This window comes from Chiloscyllium plagiosum, chromosome 11, assembly GCF_004010195.1.
Source record: "Chiloscyllium plagiosum isolate BGI_BamShark_2017 chromosome 11, ASM401019v2, whole genome shotgun sequence".
Classification (NCBI taxonomy): Eukaryota; Metazoa; Chordata; class Chondrichthyes; order Orectolobiformes; family Hemiscylliidae; genus Chiloscyllium; species Chiloscyllium plagiosum.
Window position 1 is genome coordinate 54,054,595 of NC_057720.1, and position 24,814 is coordinate 54,079,408.

The 24,814-nt window shown below is 39.5% G+C and overlaps 1 protein-coding gene across 21 annotated transcripts in view; it reads right to left on the reverse strand.

Moving 5' to 3' along the window:
* The window catches only part of lrrc7 (leucine rich repeat containing 7), a 607,301-nt gene that overhangs the window by 54,772 nt on the left and 527,715 nt on the right, over positions 1-24,814 (reverse strand). For 15 of the 21 annotated variants that reach the window (XM_043699350.1, XM_043699364.1, XM_043699344.1 and 12 more), the window contains 2 exons: positions 17,117-17,288; positions 4,169-5,876 (listed from right to left, as the gene is read on the reverse strand). In XM_043699350.1, the coding sequence (XP_043555285.1) occupies positions 4,169-5,876; positions 17,117-17,288 (1,880 nt within the window). The remainder of the gene's footprint in view (positions 1-4,168; positions 5,877-17,116; positions 17,289-24,814) is intronic. The other 6 variants (XM_043699362.1, XM_043699361.1, XM_043699355.1 and 3 more) reach the window with 1 other exon arrangement.

Genomic DNA, 24,814 nt, shown 5'->3' on the forward strand with positions numbered 1-24,814 from the left:
AAGCAAGTATTGGAAAAGATTCTCAGGGACAAGATCTATAGATATTTCGAAGCAACTAGACTTATTAGCAAGAGACAACATGATTTTGTGCAGGGGAGGTCATGCCTCACTAACTTGATCAAGTTTTTTGAGGAGGTGACGAAGATGATTTATGAGGGAAAAGCGGTTGATGCTGTCTATATGGACTTCAAAAAGCCTTTGATAAGGTCCTTCATGGCAGACTGTTCAAAAGGTGAAATCACATGGTATCAGGGTGACCTGGCAAGATGGATACAGAACTAGCTTAGTCATAGGAGACAGAGGGTAATGCGGTGGAAGGATACTTTTTGGAATGGAAGGTTGTGACTAGTGGTGTTCCACAGGGATCAGTGCTGGGACCTCTGCTGTTTAAAGTCTACATAAATGATTTGAAGGAAAGCATGGCTGATCTAATTAGTACGTTTGTGGACAATATAAAGATTGGAAGAGTTGTGGATAGTGAGGAGGATTATCCAAGGATACAGCAGGATATAGATTAGTTGGAGGCATGGGCAGAAAAATGACAGATGGATTTAATCTGAACAGCTGTGAGGTGGTGCATTTTGGAAGGTCAAATAAATGTGGAAATTGTTCAGAACCCTTAGAGATATTGATAAGCAAAGGTATATGGGTATGCAGATCCACAGATCGCTGAAAATGGCAGCGCAGGTAGATAAGAAAGTAAAAAGGACCTATGGCATGCTTGCCTTCATTGGATGGGGCATTGAGTATAAGGATAGACAAATTATGCTGCAGATTTACAGAACTTCAGTTAGGCTACACTTTGAATATTGTGGACAGTTGTGGTCACCACACCACCGGAAGATTGTGGATGCTTTGGAGAGGGTACAGAAAAAGCTTACCTGGATGTTGCCTGGTATGGGGGATTTTAGCTATGAAGAAAGGTTGGATAGACTGGGCTTGTTTTCACTAAAACGTAAGAAATTGAGAGGCAACCTCACAGAAGTATATAAGATTGTGAATGGCATGGATGGAGTGGAAAGTATGAGGCTTTTCCCCAAGGTGGAGGGATCAATTACTGGGGACACAGGTTCAAGGTGCGGGGCAGTTTAAAAGAGATGTGCAAGACAAATTTTTCACACAAAGGATTGAGAGTGCCTGGCAAGCACTGCCAGAGCTGATGGTGGAAGTAGACACAATAGCAGCATTCAAGAAGCATCTGACAAATACATGAATAGGAAGGGAATAGAGGGATTCGGATCTTGCAAGCGAAATCAGTTTTAGTGTGGAAGGGCAAAACATGTCAGCTCAGGCTGGGAGAGCTGAAGGGCCTGTTCCTGTGCTGTTGGTAGAAAATATCTAATCAGATCTTCAGTTTATTTCTGGACAGGGAGAAGTAGCTATATGGCTAAGGCATGGAAGACAATTTGGATCACAATTATGAACCAATATTTGATCATGCATCCAATTAATCAATCCACATCCAGAAGAGGATTGTGCATGAGCACTAAGGAGAGTTTTTTTGTATCAAAACCTTGAAAATTCCCCCACAGCAGTGGTCCAGAAGAAAGGTAGAAGATTATATTGATAGGAAGCTCTTAATGCAAGAAGATACACACGAATTGCAAGAGTCCTGATGAACCAAGTAGGATGATCTTTGTTGAAGATCACTTTCAAGCAACCTACAGTAATTTCAGTTGATCATAAGGGGTAAACATGAATTCATTGAAATAGTTTTGTTTAATATTCTCAATGTGTTGGATTTAGTGTGAGAATGTGTCAGCCATAATTCTCAGTCTCCAAATCTGAGCAAGATGTAAATTTATCCACAGCAGGTATGGAGATAGCAATGCCTTTACCCACCATATCCATAGAGAAGAGTTAATGTTGGGTGAGTCATTGAGGACTATTGAGAATGATGACTTAGGAGTGGAAAAGAGACACAGAGTGACATTTATCCACGGAAAAACAAGAAACCACTGGCCTTCTGCTTAGGAACAATAATTGTGAGCACCAATTTCATATGGAGTTGAGTTAGTCACATATGTAATGTTGAAATGTTGGATGAATGGGAGAAGTCCACTATGTGCATTTACAGCACAATGCAGAAAATTTCTCATGATGTTCAGGGCACACTGGATAGTTTGATAATCTAGGAATTCCTGTGATACAATTGTACAATGTATAATCTTTGCTGAAGGTGACATCTTAATTTCACCACCCAGCAAACGTTGGACAGAAGGGAAGTCAAAATCAGCACCTCTATTTGACATGTAACAGGTTATTCTTGTTGCTTTTGCCAATGGTTGATAAGTGAAAATGATTCCGGAAGGATACTCTTTAAAATATATTCGTCAGGCACTTGTAATATATATAGAATCCCGATGGCATTTTAGCTACATATTGACTGTGAAACACCACGCTTGAACCTCCCATGACTTAGCCGGGTGCCAGCATATAAATGAGACTTGGCAATATTGCTCAGACATCTCACTGAGAATCCCATTGGGCGTCCTATTGGTTTCCCACCTGGTAGTTAAAACTGCACTAATATGCAGGAAAGTTCCTGAAACTCATTATCTTCTGTTTCTTCATCTTATTTGTACCTCTTCATATGAAAATAATATGCAATCAACGTCTAGAATGCAAAAGTTTTTTGAATGCAGCAAGTAATAATAATAAGAAAGATTTGAATCAGCCTTCAAATGTTTACAATGCTTGAGAAAAATAAACACTAACCTTCAGCTGTAGTACACAACGATGTACATATCCAAATCAGGAATAATATGTAGTAGTTCTGGCACTGATATATTGGCAGTCTTTATTTGAGGAAGATTTAGGTTAGAAATTATGTGGAAGGGATTGAAGGGGTTAGTCATGCTTTGTTGATTGGAATAAATGAACCTTCAAGTTAAAGGGTTAACTTCAGGTTAAGTTTTATTTAGTTTCAGAATGTGAATGCTACTGGGAGAATTGTTTTTTTATTGCACATCCTTAGTTGCTCTGACGTGATGGTAGTGGGCCTTCCCTTTAAACTGCTATATGTTTCGTGGTATTGGTGTCCTCACAATTGTGAGTTTGGAGGAGATCTTAAGATATTGATCCAGCAATGATGATCAATTTGAATTGAGACCTTAAAAGGAATTTGAAAGTGATGGTGCTTCCATACCAATGCTGGTCTTGTCCTTTTCAGTAATAGAGGTTTCAAAGGAGTTAAGCTTTTCGTGATTGATTTCTGGTGGAACATATTAAGAACACATTTAACTCTATTTGTCACTACAAAATTGCAGCAAAAGGGATATGCAGAGGAGAATTTTAGCTGAGACGTCTGGATCTAAATACATTAATAAATAAATAGTTACACAACCATGAGCAGGAGCAGCACGGTGGCTCAGTGGTTAGTACTGCTGCTTCACAGCACCAGGGACCTGGGTTTGACTGTCTGTGTGGAGTTTGCACATTCTCCCTGGGTTTGTGTGGGTTTTCTCTGAATGCTCTGATTTTCTCCCACAGTCCAAAGATGTGCAGGTTGGCTGAATTGGCCATGGTAAATTGCCTATAGTGTTCAGGGATGTGCAGGTTAGGTTCATTAGTGAGGGGAAATGTAAAGTAATAGTGTAGGGGAATGGGTCCGGGTGGGATACTCTTCGGTGAGTCAGTATAGACTTGTTGGGCCAAATTGCCTGTTTTTATACTGTAGGGATTCTATGATGACAATTATGCAGTCATTATACATGTCTTACAATATTACACATGATGAATGATATTGGAGACACAGTGCTGTTACATTACTGAGTATCTCGAATTGCTACTTAATGTTATTCCTGAGAAAATGGCTGCTCTTACATTGGCCATCACAACTGAGCTCACTCCCATCTTCATTTGATCTCCACTTGCATGCACTTTCAAATTGGGTTACACAACAGCAAACAGGATGGAAACTCAGTCATTTCTGCATCGATAGTAAGAGCTTTGAAGATTATTATATTGCTAAAGCACAACTTTTGCTGAGATAAAGGAAGAGATTTAACTGTTCCTGATGTGCACAATTCAGTTCCATACCTGGTAGGAAACTCAACAATTCAGAGAAGTTAGACAAATTGCTTCAAGTAGTACTTCTTAAAAACTGTAAACAATTATGCAACATTTAAATCAGTGAAAGTTTTTGAAAAGTAAAAGGAACACTCACCCTATCTAACCTTTTAGCTTCTATATGCCTGAGCAGTTGTTGTCTCCAGTCTAGAGGTATTTTAGCAGAGTTCTCATCTCCTTTCAACTGTGAAGACCTGATCCTTATATCATTGCTCTCTGAAGGCTTTTCATTGTAGTTACTGATGTTATAATCTGAAGGCAACTTTTCTAATAGAGCTGCCATGGTAGGCCTTGCTGAAACTGGTCTGGTTTGAGAAAACCCATAGCTTTCTGTACTGTAGCTTCTCGCAGACAAAGGTCTCCTCTGAGTTAGAGGTTTATCTTGGAAATTCCTACCCTGACTTTTTATATCTTGGAATGTTGAATAATCTTCTTCATATCTTCCATTCCTTTTGAGATACTGTGATTCAACCAATGATGCACTGTTCTGGTGTTCTAAAACTCCTCTGAAGTGTGTCCTGACATATCTTTCATTTTGTGATAGCTCTGAAGCTTCATTTACCCTTCGATGCAACATCATTTCTGTGGAGGTTGCTAAGGAATCTCCTCTTCTCAAATATCCAGCCCTGTCCCCTTGACTTGAAAACCGAGGATTAGCTGGTTCATCATTCACTGAAGGTTGGGAGAATGAATACATTTGTTCCACAGGTTGGTAACCTCTGAATGAACGTGGACTAATGAGATCTTTTGAAACATTTTTGTTTTGATGGACACCATAGTCAACATTATGTGTAAAAGAAGTGGTTACTCGTCTCTCAGGTTTAACATTTATTGTACCTTGGGGATTGAAACTTTGGTCGAAATGGTACACTTTTTTTGTAATTGGAACCCTTTGAGAAATCTTTCCACTTCCATATGTTTCTGATAAATCTTCATCCAACATTGGAGCAGAAAGACTGCGTGACATACCTTGTTCTTGTGTTGGCATTTGTTCTGGTATATCAATGCTGCCAGGATTTTCTGAGCTGGAGCCATAACTGTCCAGTGGTATGTTATAAATTTTGAAGGCCCCAATGTCAATTTCATCGATACTTTGGGATTTCTTAAACTGGCCAGCTTTAACCGATCTCATCATTGGTGCGAGTCTTTCTGTACTTTTACTGGCAATAATAGCACTCTTTGCAGACTCAGGTCTGCAGATGTGTGAGAATTTATCTGCATGACTTCGATTTAAATTGGATTCTCTCGAGTTGAGAAAACTCCATGGAGCACCTGATATAAAGGGACTGGGCAGTTCGGTAATTCCATGCACTGACTGTTGTTCTGAATCTTTCCTATCAGGAATAGGGCTGCTGAAAGGGGTACTTTCCAACTTTGATGGAAATGCTGTCCTATCCTCAAATGGACTAGGTGTCCTAGTCCAGTTTTGCCAAGGATTACTTGGAGGCACTTCAGTTTCTGGCGTATTTCTGACGCTGTGTAATGTATGCATTGACTGTTCTAATTCCAGTGGCACTCCTATAATTCTGTCCTGTCTCATTAATGGCCTACGTCCATGGGCAGATGTGCTCCTTGATTTTGTGCTTATTAAGGGGTTGGCACTTGGATTTTCTAAGATTGACGTGCTTTCTTCTGCGACAAAACCTGTATTATCATAATGTGAATTATCATTCCACTTATCAGAAAATGTTTCATTCATGGGGCGCCTCTCATTACGTTGTTGTAGACTTGCTGTCGATGCTGCCTCCCTCTGGCTGAGTAAAGGTTTTGCTTCAATGTTTTGTTGAAATGTCTGTGTTAACCTGCTGAGTCAGAAGAATGAGATATTTGAATGCAGATCAGGTAATTCCAGATATTGAAAGTTCATACATCCATTAACTTAGAAAGTTTGCATAGCTTTAAACTGTTCTTAGTTACAATTGTAGAACACTGGAGTAGGAACTGTCATTTGATGATTTTGGTTGGGCCATAAGATGGTGTGTGGAAATAGTTATAGAACATTAGATATAGGAGGTTATTTCTCAGTAGCTTTTTGTTTCATGCTACAATCATAATCGATACTTTGTTTGAGGAGTTCTCTCAGCTATACTACATTTGGATATCAAATGAGAGTGGGCTGGAAAAATAGCTGCCAAGTGAAGAACTGACATTTCTTATGGAACAAGAAAGATGGTTCGGTGGTTAGCACTGCAGCCTCACAGCACCAGGGACCCGGGTTCAATTCCAGTCTCGAGCAACTGTCTGTGTGGAGTTTGCACATTCTCCCTGTGTCTGCATGGGTTTCCTCCAGGTGCTCCAATTTCCTCCCATAGTCCAAAGATGTGCAGATTAGGTGAATTGGCCATGCTAAATTGCCCATAGTGTTAGGTGCATTAGTTAGGGGAATGGGTCTGGGTGGGTTGCTGTTCGGAGGGTTGGTGTGGACTTGTTGGGCTGAAGGGCCTGTTTCCACACTGTAGGGAATCTAATATAATCTAAAACGTTGAAAAAATATTGTCTATGAGAAATAACTCAGTGTTGAGCTTTTGTACTCTGAGGCCATGTTGACAATAAAATCCACTGAGCACAAGGTTTTGATTAGATTAGATTACTTGCAGTGTGGAAACAGACCCTTTGGTCCAACAAGTCCACACCAACCCTCCGAAGAGCAACCCACCCAGACCCATTCCCCTATATTTACCCCTTCACCTAACACTATGGGCAATTTAGCATGGCCAATTCACTTAACCTGCATATTTTTTTTAACTGTGGGAGGAAACCGGAGCACCCGAAGGAAACCCACGCAGACACGGGGAGAATATGCCTTCTTACAGAAAGTCATTGAGTAATACAGCATGGAAACAAACTCTTCAGTCCAACTCGTCCACGCCAACTAGACATCCCAATCTGACTTGTCCCGTTTGCCAGCATTTAACCTATATCCCTCCGAATATGGCATGTTTGAAGTTATCCCACAAAAAATGACCTTTAAAGGTTGTACTTAGATTTACAAGACATTTGGATAAGTTCATGAATAGGAAAGGTATGAAGGAATATAGGCCAAGTGCAGGGAGCTGGGACTAATTTAGTTTGGGAACATGGTTGTCGTGGACTGGTTGGACCGAAGTATCTGTTTCCATGCTGTCTGACTCTATGGCTTTAAGTAGATGATGGTATTTAACTCAGGTGCAGCAGTTATATTTGTGTGTGTCAAGTTTATACAGAGATCAAATTATCAAATATAACAAGCCTGTGTGCCAAAGCAACTGATTGGAGCTCATTAGGTAGGGGAGGCAATGGCCTAATGGTACTATTACTGGACTGTTAATCCAGTGACTCAGTTCATGTTCTGAGGTCCCAGGTTCAGATCCTGTGATGGCAGATGGTAGAATTTGAATTCTTTTAGGGAAAGAAAGTACTGGCCTATATGTGACTCCAGACTCACAAGAATGTGGTTGACTCTCAACTGCAATTCGGGATGGGCCATAAATGCTGGCCCAGCCAGTGATGCTCATCACTGTTTAATTTTCTTTAATGGATACTTTACATTTTTAGTTATATTTTTCCTCCAGCTGGGAATACAGTAGAAAATCCCTTAAAAATGTATGCTTAGAAATACATTAAATTTGCTTCAACACAAACTCTGTACTACTGCACTATAAATGTTCATTTTGTAAGGTTTTGGATTCTACAGATTGGAAAATCTGGCAGTCATTAAATATGCTGTTCAAGGGTAGCAATCATTTAGATTAATATGCCCCAGAAGGCATTGTATTCATAAGCACATCTCTTGACTTGGTCTTCTGTCTAAAGATTGGGGAGGAATTCACATCATAGGACATGGGTTGAAGCTTCTCTCCTGACCAGTAGTACAAAGTTCTCTGGATGTACCCTTGGAAGAAAGGGGAGTTAGGAGAAAAAAAACACTATTTGGGAATTGCCTAAATGTCTCTGCCTTGCCCAAATCTGTACATATTTTGGGCACGTCGTTGGCCAGCATCCATTAGTCACTAGAAATTGAAAAAGAAGACTGGAACTATCCTTGGCAACTCCACTGTGAAATTAATTCTGCTCCTGCTACAGGTGCAAGAATATCAGGTCCTCAACTTCCTCATTTGTGAAGAACTTTGGGTCTTCCTCTAGTAGTGTGAGCAGCTCTGCTCTTTTCCACACAATCCCAACTGAGGAGAAACTTTGTGTTTTGCCATGTGACCACTGAGAAGAAACTGAACCTTTGTTAACTGCAGGACAATGTTTTTAAGCTTCATTATGCGATGGTCTAGAACCTATAACTTGAGACAAAAATGAGTAGTCACATGGGGAAATACAAGTTGTTTAAGGAAAGCCAGCTTGGCTTTAATGGCTAATTATATTTAATTAGTGATGTGATGAGGTGACCGTTGATGTGGTGCATGAAAACTTCCAAAAGGCATTTGATAAAATGCTGAACATACTTGAGAACAAAATTAGAGCTCATGGCATAAAAGGGAGAATAGCAATTCGGATACAAAATTGGGTGTGAAAAGAAGAAGTAGTATTGGAAAGTGGCTGTTTTTCGACTGAAGGATAGATTTTAGTGGAGTTATCCAGGGTTTGGTGTTAAGGCCTTACTCCTCCTAGACACGTATACAGAGCAAAGTTTCAAAATTTGAAGAAAGAACAAAACTAGAGATATTGTGAAGAGAATAATTTAAAACTCCAAAAACACATTTGTCAGTTTGGTGGACAATGGTAAATGAAATTTAGTGTGGAGGAGTATGAAGTGTTACATTTTTAAGGAACAACACTGACAGACAACTTAAAGTAAAGGTTACAGTAAAGTGGGTGCAGGAGCAGACCGAATTGGGTGTACATGTGTATAAATCATTGAATTTGGCAGTATAGGTTGAGAAAGTGCTTAACAAACATATGGCATTCTTGGCTTTATTAATAGAGGTGTATCATACACTAGCAAAGAAATTATGTTAAATCTTATTATACACTGGTTTGATCTCAACTGGAATATTATGTTCAGTTCTGGGCACCACACGAGATTTAAGGATGTTAGCAAATGTGCAAAAAAGATGAATGAGAATGGTTCCACGGAAGAGGAACTTCACTTAAATAGAAAGAGCAGGGAATTGGGAATTGTAGAAGAGAAAGTGAGAGGAAATTTTATGGAGGTATTCAAAACCAAAGGGAGGTCTGACTGGAGTGTAGAGGGAGAAACTGTTCCTGGGGTGGAAATACTGGGAATTGAGGCCTGGTTGGGGGTGGGGAGGAGGGTGTGGTGGGGGTTGATCTATGCACATTTTAGGTTATTGGCGTTACAAGCAAAGGCAACTTGAGTGAAAACGTGAGTTGTTATGATTTTGAATGCACTGCCTGAGTATGTGGTGAAGGCAAGTTCAATCAAGAATTCAAAAGGCAATTGGATCATTATCTGAAAAGAAAATGAAGTACACAGTCACAGGGAAAATGCAGAGGACTAACAGTAAGCAAATTGCTTGTTTACTGACTTGATGGACCAAACAGCTTCCTTCCATTTTATTATTCCTTCATCATCTTTTCCCCCTCATGAAACTTGGGTATGTTTTCCATTCTGAAAAAAACTTTTGGTTCTTTCTTGTTCTCTTTGCACAAATAAGCACCTTCTGTCAGTGCATTACAAAGAAACTTAGTGTTCTTCCATTCTTCTCTATAAAAAAATGATATTGGTCTATCACTCTGCTGCAAATGTTTTAGTCTACCACAAAGATGCAGTATTCCCCTCACTTACTGAGAAATGACTTTGGCCTCTACTAACCAAACTGTGATGAACATCTCAGGAGCACAGTTCTAACCACTAGTGAAGAGAGAATGGCTTTGTACCATGCCTTCCACACATCAAACTGGAAATCTATCCCGTTCAAATGCCTTGCTCCCCAAAGGAAAATCACTTATTTCCTTCCCAATGAGATGAAGATAATCTTCAACCTGACACAGCTCATGCCCCCAGGGACTCACATTTCTTACACATTGCCATTGCATTTCTGCAATATTTATGCTTACCCTTTACTAATCTTTTTCCTTCTCTCCAACCTCTTCTATTGTTCTGTTCTCTCCATTGCTTTGCTCCTTTCATACTATCACCTACCATTTGACTCCTCACCTTTCAACTAATGTATTGCCCTGCCTGAAACAGGTCATCTATAGGCTGTCTACATTTTTTGATGAAATACAATGCTTGGTCTTGACTTCTTTGTGAAACATCACTGGAGATCAAATTGTCACTGTGTAATTTGAAACCTTTGTAGCATATTTAATATAATGCACTGTCCACTCCCAGGGAATATTGGCTCACTGCCACATTAACTTCTGTTATAAAAGCCCTGTGGCAGGCTGGGGATCCCTGGGTTGAGATAACTATTCAATTTAAATAGCTTAGAGAGGTATGAGTGTTAATTAATATCATAAGCAAAGCTCTGATGAAAGGCAATATTGAACATTACTGAAAATGTGTTGCTGGAAAAGCGCAGCACGTCAGGCAGCATCCAAGGAGCAGGAGAATTGACGTTTCGGGCATGAGCCCTTCTTCAGATTCCTGAAGAAGGGCTCATGCCCAAAATGTCGATTCTCCTGCTCCTTGGATGTTGCCTGACCTGCTGCACTTTTCCAGCAACACATTTTCAGCTCTGACCTCCAGCATCTGCAGTCCTCACTTTCTTCTAGAAAATATTGAACATTAACCTACCCTTTCCTCCTGTAGGTGCTATTTAGCATAAGTGTTTCAATCAATTTTAAAGAAACACATAGTTTAGACATTAGTGGTCCTGAACAATAAACAATTGATACATTCACAGGACATTCCGGTGTTTATCAATTTGATTGTCATTAACCCAGAGAGTATTGAAGAAATGTCATGCTCAGATGTTTACTATCAATATCAGCAACAATTTCGAGACTGTTTTCTGCTTTTGAACCTGTCTTTAACTAGCTAGCATATGTGGTAGATTGACAAACATTTTAAGTTGTTAAATTTTCATCAAACAAGCAAATGTCATACAGACGAACAACATACCAGGAGAAGAAAATTCTTTTTAAAAATGGGTTGGTGCAAAAATAAGACTGGTCTTTGATTAGAAAGATGTCAGATTTTTAAATGACAGTGGTGATAATAATGTGACAAAGAAAAGGCAATGATAAAATAGTTTAGAGAAAGTCTATGAGCACCCAAGATCCATATGATGTATAAATGGTTACAGCAGAATGCAAGAGAGAGAAGAAAGCATGAAAAGGCTCACAAGGCAAAGACTCCAGTTGTATGCAAGTAAAATGAGAAATGGTACCAGGAGGATAATACATCCGTATCATGTTGAGTATCCCAATTAGAGGCTTCTGCTTGGAATCATAGAATGGGTATAACATGGGAAGTCATTCAGCTTATTGTCTATGCTAGCTCTCAGTGACAGCATCTCAGCTGGTCCCATTTAATTGCCATTCCCCAGTTTAACACAAATGTATTTACTCTTTAGATTGTAATCCGAGTCAGGATGGTGTTTGGCTTAGGAGGATATTGCAGTTTATAGTGTTCCCATGCATCCATTACCCTTGTCCTTCTATGTGCTGAAGGTCACAGTTTGGAAGATGTTGCCAAAGGAGTCCTGCTGAGTTATGAATGTTGGGGGTGAGGGGCATTGGTTGGGTGGCTGTTGGCCCATGGGTTAAATGAAACCCTTAAATAACCTAATTCAAACCCAATTAAATACCCGAGGAGCAACTTCTTCATGCAGAGAGTGGTGTATATGTGGAATGGAATGGGATGCCAGCGAAAGTAGTTGAGGCAGGTACAACAGCAACATTTAGAAAACATTTGCTTAGGTATGTGGATGGGAAGGGTTTAGAGGGATATGTACCAAATGCAAGTAATTGGAACTAGCTGAGTGGGCACCATGGTCAGCATGGACTAGTTTTAGCCAAGGGCCTGCTTCCATGCTGTTTTACTCTGTAACTCTAAGTGCTACATCCTGTTACTGCTGTGAGAGGTCCATGCGAGTTGTCCATCCTGACAGCTTTCACTGCATATGCTGGCGGCACACAGTGATGGCATCACTTTTAATAGGCCTCCTGGGTCCATCAGGGGGTGCCAGTGATGTCTTCCCCTAATTGGGGTGTGGGGGTGTGGTGGGATGGGTGTGTGTGTGTTTGTGTGTGACACCAGCACTTTCTGTCCTTATTTGTAAGCCTAGGATCTTGTACGTTTTATTAACCACTTTCACAAACTGCCAGGCTAGCTTATATGATTTGAATATATATATATATATATATACATCCAGGTCCTTATGCTCCTGTAATTCCTTTATTTCCTTGTATTTCTATATCTTACATTGCCTGTTCTCATTCTGATTATCAAAATATATTATTTCACACTTCTATGTATTAAATTTTATCCACGTCATCACTCATTTACCAGCATATCTATATCTTCTTGACATCTATAATTGCCCTCCAGAGAGTTCACAATAGTTAAAAACTTGGCGTAGTCTGTGATTTCAAAGTATGCCAACAATGTCATTCAATAAATAATAACAAACTGTGGTCCTAACATCAATTGCTTGGGAGCTGCATCATATATTTTCCACCAAAAATGGACAGAATGGCTGAGAAGTGATAAATGGATTATAATTTGGATAAATGTATTTTGTTAGGACAAATAAGGGCAGGACTTACATACTTAATGGGAGGACCTGGGGGAGAGTTGTTGAACAAAGGGATGTAGGGATTCAAGTACATAGTTTTTTGAAAGTGTTGTTGCATGTAGACAGGGTGGTGAAGAAGGTGTTTGGCATGCTTGCCTTCATTGGCCAGAGCACTGATTAAAGGGGTTGGGACATCATGTTCAGGCTGTACAAGACATTGGTGAGGCCACTTTTAGAATACTGCATACAATTCAAGTTGCGCTGGTATAGGAAGGAAGTTGTCAAACTAGAAAGGGTGAAGAAAAGATTTAAAAGGATGTTGCCAGGGCTGGAGGGTTTGAATTTATAAGGAGAGGCTTGGTAGACTGGGACTTGTTTCCCTGGATTGCTGGAGGCTGAGGGGTAGCCTTATAGAGCTTAAAAATGTGTTGCTGGAAAAGTGCAGCAGGTCAGGCAGCATCAAAGGAGCAGGAGAATCGACGTTTCGGGCATAAGCCCTTCTTCAGGGTCGCCTTATAGAGACTTATAACATCATGAGGGGCATAGATAAGGTGAATAGCCAAGATCATTTTCCTAGGGTAGGACAGTCCAAAATTAGATGGCATAGGTTTAAGGTGAGAGGGGAAAGATTTAAAAGGGAACTGAGTGGCAACATTTTCACATCGATGGTGTGCGTTTATGCAATGAAAAAGTGGTAGATGTCGGTACAATTACAACATTTAAAAGACAGGTACATGAATAGAAAAGGTTTAGAGGGATATAGACCCAATGCAAGCAAATGGGATGAGTTAAGTTCGGGATACCTGTTCAGCATGGACAGGTTGGGCCAAAGGGTGGGTTTCCCGTGTTGTATGACTCTATGACTCAGTCCAAAAAACATTTACCACTGCTCTATTTCCTGCCACTTAGCCAATTTTGTATCCATGTGGTCACTACCTTTTATTAATTCTTGGGGCTTCCAAATTGTTGACAAGCCTGTTACTTAACATTTTATCACATGCCTTCTGGAAGAAGCATTGCCATTATCAACCATCTCACTTACCTTACCAAAATCTCAATCAAATTACTTAGGCACAATTTTCCATTCAATAAATTAATGCTAGCTTTTCTTAAATAATCCACATTTTTCCAAAGTACTGTAAATTTTGACCTAGATTATTGTTTCTAGAAATGTTTCCACAACTGTGATTAAACCAATTGTCCTGTTGTTGCTTAGCTCACCTTTACATCCTTTTGTTTTAAATATAAATATAAATTTAAATATAAATTTAAATATAAATATAAATTTCAATTTGCTACTGTGCTATCACCATTGTATCTAAAGATTTAGTGATTTTACTGAACAGTTCCTTATTAAATGTAAGACAAAGTTATACGGTCTCAGGGAAACAAGTTTAATCTCTTTGTCTTTTACCTTAACCCATCTACCTGCCTTCCCACACATCCTGCAGTCTTTTCACAATGGAAAAATATTTAGATATTTTGAATCTAGACAATTTATGTCAGTAATTTTCCTGGTTAGTTTTACATAAATTTATGACAACTTTGTTGACAAAATACATTTGATTGTCCTACTAATGATCTTAAATTTGTCATGTTTTATATGTCTGTTAATTGGATATTTTTGACCTTGACATTGTGAACAATATCCACCATTAATCCAGCTGTAAGGTCTTGGATGTGGCTGTAAACTGGATGGATGACTGACTCTCTGATATACTGTCAATCCAATCTATCCTTTAACATAGATAAAATAGTTAAACTGTTTGTCAATTTCCAACCCATTGCATCATCTACTCTAATTTATTCTTTGCTAACATATCAAAACTGCCCCTACTTCACTCAATACCTTTCTCTCCTACTACCCACAATCTTTCAAAAGCAAAGCTTGATGTCACCTAATTACTTATTATTATTATTTATCCATCTATATATAGAAAATACACAAGTGGAATGAAGGAAGAAATTATCATCTTCTACAGACACGTAAAAGTCAAAAGATTGTCCGATGGGTAGGGAATGCCAATTAGAGACTAAAATAGATATTTATTGACAGAGACCGAAGGCACTACACTATGTTGAAATTAACACTTTGTATTGGTGCTAGCAAGGAAGAGGATGAGATTTAAAAAAAAATATATTAAAAGGGCTGGCCATATTTAAAATGGACAATTCAATTGTTCCAGAAGAGATGCATCATATTTAATATGGGATACAGGAGTGAAAACTGCAGACATAATGGGGAGCTTTTCATTATTCTTCTTAAATACCAGGTGTCTCTCATCAGAGAGTTGGAGTATTGCAAACATCATATGTTGTTATAAAATATCTTAACCAGGCAACTGCATGCTAGTTAATTTACCATCTGTGAGATTTTAGAAACAATGGCCTGGATTTTGTGGTAATGATGATAGTAGAACATTAACCATCATTATAACTGTGAAACTGACAGCACTTTTTGTATTCATACACACATAATTAAACATGACAATCCAGACTTTGTTGACAATGGCTCTATGATCCTCCACAGGATGAGCTAATAAAAGTGCTGACAGATACAAGTATACAAAATCATTTAAACTGATATGAACATTCATTTTCATGCAATTGAAATCATTTTAAAAACCCTTGAATAAGTTATAGCTATTGAATGAGGTGGAACTGGGTTTGTAAATGACAAACTAAATCACAAATACTAATGAATGACCTCTCTCAACATAAAACATGAATTTTACATTACATCTATGGACTACCAAGTTGCTCCATTATATTATAAAATATGCACACATATAAAGAAAGTAAAAATTTATGATATTTTAACTTCTACCTTAATCTCACGTGACTGTTCCAATCTTATCTTGCTGTTTGTAAGATGTTTAAAAAGTGAAGGATAATCAAAGCGTTTAACATTTTAATTTATTATCTGATAATCTTTCAACAACTTTGGCCACTGAAAATTCTATAGACTTGGCACCTAAATGATATTAATATCAGGAAAAGTAAAATCCCCACAGCAGACCTCTGTGAACAGCTTTGATCTAGGTCAGCAATAATGTTGTCACTTAGCAAACAATCACAAAATCTGTGTGATAATGTGATGGAAAATTGACATCTATTTGGATAAACTATGGTTGATAGAAGACAGCCAGCATGGATTTATTATTAGCAAATTATTTTTGGCTAACTTGATTAGTTTTTGATGAACACAGAAGGTGGATGATAGTTCTGCTGAAGTGTATATGATTTTCTGAAGACATTTGAGAAAGTACCATCTGTCATTCTCGTTAGCAAAATTTGTGGCCAAGAAATAAAAAGGGCTACATAGCATCATTCCAAAATTTGGTAAAGGACAGAAACACCTCAGACCACTGCTTCTTCTGAACTACACTAATGACTTAAGAGATACAGGGCAAACTTTGAAATTTGCAGATGACACAAAACTTTGAAGTGCAATAAATGGTGAGAACGCTGAATATTGACTTCAAGATAACATGGATTGATGAAAAGTAGACACATGACAGATGAAAACCAATGCAAAAGAAACTGAGGTGCTAAGTTTTTGTAGAAAGAATGTGGAGGAAGAACACAGGTAAATTGTACAGTTTTAAGAGCTGTAAGAGACACGTGGGATGATTATGTCTTAATTCTCAAAGGTGTCTGATAACAAAGCAGTTAATAAAGCAGATGAGTCATGAGATTTAAAAATAGATACATAGAGTACCAAAACAAGTAATTATATATCAATTATATATCAATCCAATTTGGTCCCAGCACAAATGCTGTGATCAATTCTGGGCGCCACATTTTAGGAAAGGGATGAAGACTTTGCGGAGGCTAAAAACAGGATTTACAGGAATGGTTCCAAAGTTGAGGGATTATAGTTACATAGTTTTTCTCCTGAGAGAAGGTTAAGAGAAGTTTTGAAAGAAGTATTTAAAATCATTACGGCTTTAAATAGAGTAATCAAAATTATACTGTTTTCAAAAGTTGAAGAGTTGATGAAGGCAGCACGTGGTAAGTGTATTAAGAGGAGACATGAGGATTTTTTTCTAACCCAGTAAGGATTTGGAATCTTCTGCATAATTGGATGATGGATACAAATTCAATGGTAACCTTCAAAAGGGATTGGATAAATATTTAAGAAAGAGAAAAGCAGCAATATTGAGACACGGGATAAACGGGAAGCATTGATGAGTCAACCAGGTTCCTCCTGTGCAGTACTGTTCTTTGATTCTACGACCTTTTCACTTGCCTTTTGAACCTTAGTGGTTTCATACAATATGCTCCAATCCAAATACTTTGCATTGAGAAAAATAACATTTTGATAAGTAGACAAAATAATTTACTTACTATAATGTGCAAAGCTTAAAAAGGTAACTAATGGTATACCGTTTGTAATGAGCACAAACCTGTTTCCCCAGGATGAAGCTGCCACACCATCTTTGACTGCAGTCTGTAAAGTGCTGACTTTAATAGGTACTCCAGAAGAAGCAGATGACCCCTGAGAAGGCGAGTAGTCTGAGTAGCTAGCCGAAGAGCCACTGTTGTTGATTCTGTCACCTTCTGATTCATCTGTTGATTCTTAATATATAAAGTAATATTGATTAAATATTTCTTCTTTGGTTGTCAGAAAGATATTTTAGTTTTATATTTTAAAATCTTAAGACATGCGACATACAAGTTTGGAGTAAAATGTTTAAAATTAATGAGAATTGGTGAAAAAGGAGAAATGCCAATGAAGCTTTTTGTCATCAATTATCAGGACAGACACCGACAGCAGAATTGTATCGGGGCCTAAATGGCCAGTATTGTGACAGCATCATGGGAGAAATCCAATGAGGCCTATGTCTTAGTTTGGTTCTCGCTGCATCTTTTAACTAAGTTCTGGGCATCAAGGCAAAATTCTCACTCAGTAGCAGCAAGTTGCCGATTAAAGCAGATTATTGCTTGTTAACCACCTTATTAACTCCAAATCTCACCTCATTAATATGCAGCTTTCTATTATGCCATCTGCCACGAGCAAACTAGAGACCAAGAATTTTTGATTTAGAAGTCAGAGTGGGTACCTGGCCACTGCAGCTCATTGGTGACTGAACAGCCTCCATGTTCATCATTATGCAGCAGCATTTCACAGACACCAGCTGCACACACACCTTATCTGTGGACAATGGCATCTGATAATTATGAACCCCCACAGGATTTTGGTGGCAATTCTATGATCCACTTCAGAATACTTAGGAAATTGAGACTTGCAGTGCAGGACGCATCAGCAATTAGCAATGAAAGTTTCCTGCAAGAACACTTTGTGCAGTGTCACAGAGTCAAAGCAACGTATAGCATGGAAACAGACTCTACAGTCCAACTCATCCATGCCATATCCTAAATTAATAGACAATAGACAATAGACAATAGGTGCAGGAGTAGGCCATTCAGCCCTTCGAGCCTGCACCGCCATTCAATATGATCATGGCTGATCATTCCTAATCAGTATCCTCTTCCTGCCTTATCTCCATAACCCTTGATTCCACTATCTTTGAGAGCTCTATCCAACTCTTTCTTAAATGAATCCAGAGACTGGGCCTCCACTGCCTTCTGGGGCAGAGCATTCCACACAGCCACCACTCTCTGGGTGAAGAAGTTTCTCCTCATCTCTGTCATAAATGGTCTACCCCGTATTTTTAAGCTGTGTCCTCTGGTTTGGCACTCATCCATCAGCGGAAACATGTTTCCTGCTGCCAGAGTGTCCAATCCTGTCCAGTCCAATCTAGTCTCATTTCCAGCATTTGCACCATACCCCTCTAAATCCTTCCTATTCATGTACCATCCAGATGACTTGTAAATGTTGTAATTGTATCACCCTTTACCACTTCCTATGCCAGCTCATTCCATACCTCTACATGAAAATGTTGCCCCTTAGATCCCTTTTAAATCTTTCCCCTCTCACCTTAAACTTATGCCCTCTAGTTTGGACTCCCCTACCCTGTGAAAAAGACCTTGCATATTTACCCTATCCATGTCCCTCATGATTTTATAAACCTCTATAAGGTCACCCCTCAGCCCGCAGCGCTCCAGGAAAACAGCCCCAGCCTACTCAGCCTCTCCCTGTAGTTCAAACCCTGCAATCCTGGCAACATCCTTGTAAATCTTTTCTGAACCCTTTCAAGTTTGATAACATTTTTCCTATAGTAGGGAGACCAGAACTGAACACAATATTCCAGACGTGGTCTAACCAATATCTTGTACAGGTGCAACATGACCTCCTAATTCCAATAGTCAATGCACTGACCAATTAATGAAAGCGTACCAAATACCTTCTTCACTACCCTGTCTACCTGCGACCCATGCGGAACCTTGTCGAACACCTTACTACTGAAGTCCATATAGACAACGTCCAGTACTCTACCTTCATCAATCCTCTTGGGACAGGCACCCAGCTCATGGATCAGACAAACGCATATCCTGGGACTGCTTGCTTACTCTCTTAGTGCTCACTCACTTACCATCTACCTGCATGCTCACAGCATCCCTGTCTTGCTTATTAGTGCAGTCACACAACCAGACAGCTAGTCATGCTGCTCAGCAGTCCTCAGTCAAGGGAGCAGACATCTTGCTATATGACACCTCGCTACATCAATCTTACACCTGTACCATGTACCAGCAGCTTAAGTGACAAATATAAATTGAGTAGGGACCTGAGGAGGTGCAAAGCATAGGGAAGGGTTTATGTGAAGGGTTATCAGGAAGAAGGGTCTGGATATCTAGAATCAAGGCCTCACATTACTGCTTTTCATCATGCTGTAAATCTAAATTGCACATGAGAAAGAAAATGGTCACAGCACACATGGAATGTGTTGACCTGAGAGGGAGGTGGCTGCAAGACCCACCAATATGGTGCTCTTTAAAAAAAGAGATGGAATATTACATAGAGACCATGCATTGTACAGGACACAGACCTGCAGGTTCCCTAATTCCTTGTGACTCTAATCCATTGGATATGTGCTCCACGCCTCTCTGCGCCAGGCATTGCTGTTCACTTCATTCAAGACTAACACTTTTGGTCTCCCAGGAAAAGAATGGTGATATTTAATCAAACAGGGCAATGGTGCCAGTAAAACCCACTACCTATGTACATCTTGAACATCTTCTTCTACATGATGCAGTAGATATCACTTTTTGTTATGTCTTGTATGCATATGATGTTTGGTATCATGGTGGCACAATTACATTCAGGGCAATACAGACTCAAACTAATAGATGTATTGCAATACCATTAACACTTAACAAAATTTGAGCATTGATATGTAGCAAAATGTTATCCATGCTATTGATGTTCCTCAAAAAATTATCTCAGTGCAATTGGGGTGGAGGAAGACCTCTTGACAGTGGAGCCCATTGGTCCAGAGGCAACTTGATCTACTCAACTTGAACTGCCAAAGGTCAATGGGGCAGGCCCAGCCACCTCTGCAGTGTCCAAAGAAGGGACTACTTTGTGTGTGGTTCCTCCTTTTGTTGGGTGCATCTTGGCACCATTCCGTCTCCTTCTGGGGAAGGGGCACCTGTCACCAAGCCTTTGGACAAGAGAACCATTGGCTAGGGATGTAGAGTGTAGGTCTATGCCTATTTCCAGCAGAACCCAAGGGTGCTGTATCTGGCTCTCAATGACAGTTGCTAACTGTATGTGGAAGCAGCCAGACAATCACATGCTTGAAGCAGCTGGATCCCCACAGCGTAGCTGCACTCCTGCATCCTCTGGGTAAAGAGAGGCACATACTGGTCTGCCACTTTAGTTTCTCCCTCTGCATATGGACAAAGTTTCTGATTGTTGGCACCACAGGTCTATGTAGCAGAAAAATATAATTAAGGGTAATATTGCTGAGCAGGTGCCTGTACTTTGCCTGTCCTTCAAGTACCAGCAGCCTGGGAAATCTCTTCCTTGGCCAACTATGGAGCTGTCACAGTAAAATGCTACGAGATTGTGCTCTCAGTCTTTCTAAATATAACTTTCCTACTAAGGTGTCAGTATCTCGGCTGTTGGGGGGTACAGCAGGCAACTTTGCCATTGCTTCCTCTGAAGCCTCAGTACTCTCTTCCTCAGATGTTGGACCAGCCTGTTTCTCTGTCAAGACCATGGCCATCTGCTGGTACCTGCAAGTCATGAGAAACAGGAGGCATGATAGAAGAAGTTGTGTGCAATCAGTGGGGTTAATGTGAGAATTGGAGTGGAATGAATAACACTACTCACTCAGTTGGCAGACATGGATTCTTGGCATCCCTGTAGCAGTAATCCTGGTCTCCTTCTTTGAGGGACAGGATTCTCTCCTCATAGTGGGTAAGGAGCCTAATGTCAGGTACCTCTCCACCCATCATTTCACTTATTGACCTGCTTTGGACTAATTTTCTTCTTAATGCGAAAAAGGGAGGGATTGAAATAAGTGAAAGTAATTGGCACAGTGGTGAGTGCTGGTGCAGGTAGTAAAAGGTGAAGTGTCTCAGCAAGTGAGAAAGCAGCACAGAGGCTAATGGTGTGGGGAGTTGCTGGGTGGGGGGAGGGGGAATGATAGCAAGTGAGGAAAGATGTTGCAGGCAATAGTAAGAGTGGCAGAGTATGAGCTTTGGAGGCAGGTGGGTACAGTAACAGAAATAGAATAATTATGAGGTTTCCTGCCTTCCAACCAATCAGCACCCTCTTTCTCATGCAATATAAATGATTGTTTCCTTTGAAATTTGGTATTCTCACAACTGTCCTGATTAGTGCAAGACAAAACATTTTCAACAGCTACATTTTTGTTTTCAGCAGTATTCAAATTCTATATGAACACGCTTAAAAGAGAGTTGTTCAATTCTACAGTCTGCTTAGAAATAAAAAAAATACTTTGTAATTCAATGGAAAGTGCACTGTCAATCAACAAGAGCATTCAATAGCTGTCCTTAGCCATAGAGTTATACAGCATGGAAACCTTTTGGTCCAACTAGTCCATGCTGACCATGTTCCCAAACTAAATTAGTCCCACCTGCCTGCACTTGGTCCATATCCCTCCAAACCTTTCCCATTCACATACATATCCAAATGCCTTTTAAATGTCGCAACTCTATCTGCATCCATTACTTCCTCTGGCAGTTCATTCCATACACAAACTACTCACCGTAAAAAAAAGTTGCCTATCGTGTCCTTTTTAAAACTTTCCCTTCTCACCTTACAAATATGGAGTTCAACCTCGATAAATGTGAAGTGATTTATTTCAGAAAGTCGAATTTGAAAGCTGAATACAGGGTTAAAGACAGGGTTCTTGGCAGTGCAGGGGAACAGCAGGAACTTGGGGTCCATGTACATAGATCCCTCAAAGTTGCCACCCAAGTTGATAGATTGTTAAGAAGGTGTATGGTGTTTTGGCTTTCATTAATAGGGGGATTGAGTTTCAGAGCTGCAAGGTTTTGCTGCAGCTCTATAAAACCCTGGTTAGACCACATTTGGAGTACTGTGTCCAGTTTTGTTTGCCTCATTATAGGGAGGATATAGATTCTTTAGATAGTGTGCACAGGAGATTTATCAGGATGTTGCCTGGATTGGAGGGCTTGTCTTATGAAGAGAAGTTGAATGAGCTAGGGCTTTTCATACTGGAGAGAAGAAGGAAGAGAGGTGACTTGATAGAGGTGTACACGGTAATGAGAGGTATCGATAGAGCAGATAGCCAGAGACTTTTCCCCAGGGCAGAAATGGCTGTCCATTTAAGGTGATTGGAGGAAGGTATAGCGGAGACATAAGAGGTAGGTTCTTTATGCTGAGAGTGGCGAATGTGTGGAATGCACTGCCAGTGCTGGTAGTAGAGTCAGAGACTTTAGGGACATTCAAGGGACTGCTGGACAAGCACATCGACAGCAGTAAATTGATGAGTATGTAGGTTAGGTTGATCTTAGATTAAGATAAATGCTCGGCACAACATCGTGGGCTGAAGGGCCATATGCCCCTTAGTTTTGAACTCCATATCCGCAGGAAAAGACCATTGCTATTCACCTTATCTATGCCCCTCATGGTTTCATATATGTCTATAAGATCACCCCTCAACATTCTACACTCCAGTGAAAAAAGTCCCAGCCTATCCGGCCTACTTTTACAACTCAAACCTACCATTCCCGGCAACATCATGTCTGGTGTGAGAAAGCTATTCTCAGATGAGGTGGCACCTACAGTGCACTTGGAAAATAAATAGGTTGATCTCAGCATTCATGTGCTTGAGAGGTGGAAAAAAAATCAGGTAGGTCTTCCAATCTTAACACTTTCATCTGACCATATTGAAAAGTACAGACAAATGGGAAAAGTGAGCTCATGAACTGTAATACCTTCAAGGCCAAATTACACTGATGCTGACTAGATTCATACAAAAATCTATAGAAAAGATGGTATCAAACTGGAAGGGGTGCAAAAAACATTTACAAGCAGGTTACCCAAACTAGAAGGTTTGAGTCATAAGGAGAAGCTGGATAGACTGGGGCTTTTTCTCCTTGGAGTTGAGGAGGCTAAGAGGTGACCTTATTGAGGTTTATAAAACCATCAAGGGCTTAGATAAGGTGAATAGCCAAAGTCTTTTTCCCAAGGTAGGGAAGGCCAAAACTAGTGGGCATAATTTTAAAGTGAGAAGGGAAATTTTTAAAAGGGATTCGAGGCCAACTTTTTTATTGCAGAGGGTCGTTCATATATGGAATGAACTGTCTGAGGAAGTGACAGAAGCAGGTATAGTTACAATATTTAAAAGACATTTGGACAGGTACATGGATAGGAAAGGTTTATTGGGATATGGGCCAAATACAGACAAATGGCACTAGTTTGATTTAAGAAATCTGGTTGACATGGACAAGTTGGGCCGAAGGGCCTGTTTCCGTGCTGTATGACTCCAAGACTCTAAAAAGAACAGTTACTTGAATGTGGTCGTCGAGCATAGTTGCTACCAATGGAACGATATATTCTCCAGAGAGGAGAATTTTTTAAAAATCCAGATTTTAAAAAATGTTAAAAATACATTTCTATTTAATCCTATAAATAAATAAATATTAAAAATAAAAATAAATATCCTGCCAGTGGAATGCAATCGACCAACTGGATTGTTTCATTAAAATGATAGCATGGCGCCCTTTTTTCTAATCAAGTAGGTTTTAAGGCTTATTATGGTTTTCTTATATAAACACAACTGTTTTTCTCTTTTTTTACCCCAATTTCAGTCCAAGAGCTCAACAGCTGTGTTCTGGCATTTGGCATTTATGATGTTAAACCTGATTTCTATAGCCTAGTAGCAGAGTTTTAAGGCTGGATGGTATATCAACGGTTTGGTAACAGCTTTGTTCTGCTCAATCGACTGTTCAAATCCCTAGTGTGCTTCTCAAACCGTTACTTCAAATTACTGTAGCACCAGCGAAAATGCTATTGCATGAAAAGATCAGCTTCAATTAATTAAAACCCATTGAAAGAATAAGAAGTTAATTATAATGGAATGCTTAAATGGATAATTCAAGTTTGACCTTGAAGCCTGCTCACAGCCTTTGGCAGGTCATTGCAATTTTGCTCATATTCCACTGCAACTGGTATTTTTGGACCCTCACCTGTTATTTCCCTTCTCTTTAGTCTTCATAGCCATATGTCTCAAGTTACCCTTTATGTTTTAAAAAAAAACTGTCCAGCTTCACTACTGGTTCAGATGCAAATGATAATCAATATTTCTTTTTTCAAATTCTGTTCATTTATCATGCGTTTCAAAGGCTTCCTTAATAGTCACTGTCACAAGTCTGTCTACACTTTTTAACTCATTAATTTGAAACTCATTTCTCTATGGTTTGAACAATTTATGTGGAACAACTTCATAAATCTCTTTCATAACCTTAAAAATTCCAAATAATCTGTATAAATTCTTGCATTTCAAGAACAGCAAACCTAGCATCTTCAGGGTATCCTCATAATCTAGGTATCCTATGTTTAGGTTATTATTCTCAACATGTACTTTTCTTGGATTGCTTCATATATACAGCTGTTACTAGGTTGCATCTTATTCTTCATTTTCTGGGACTACCATTTTTGGGCTTCACTTTGATTGCTTGTAGAAAGTATAAACATTGAATCA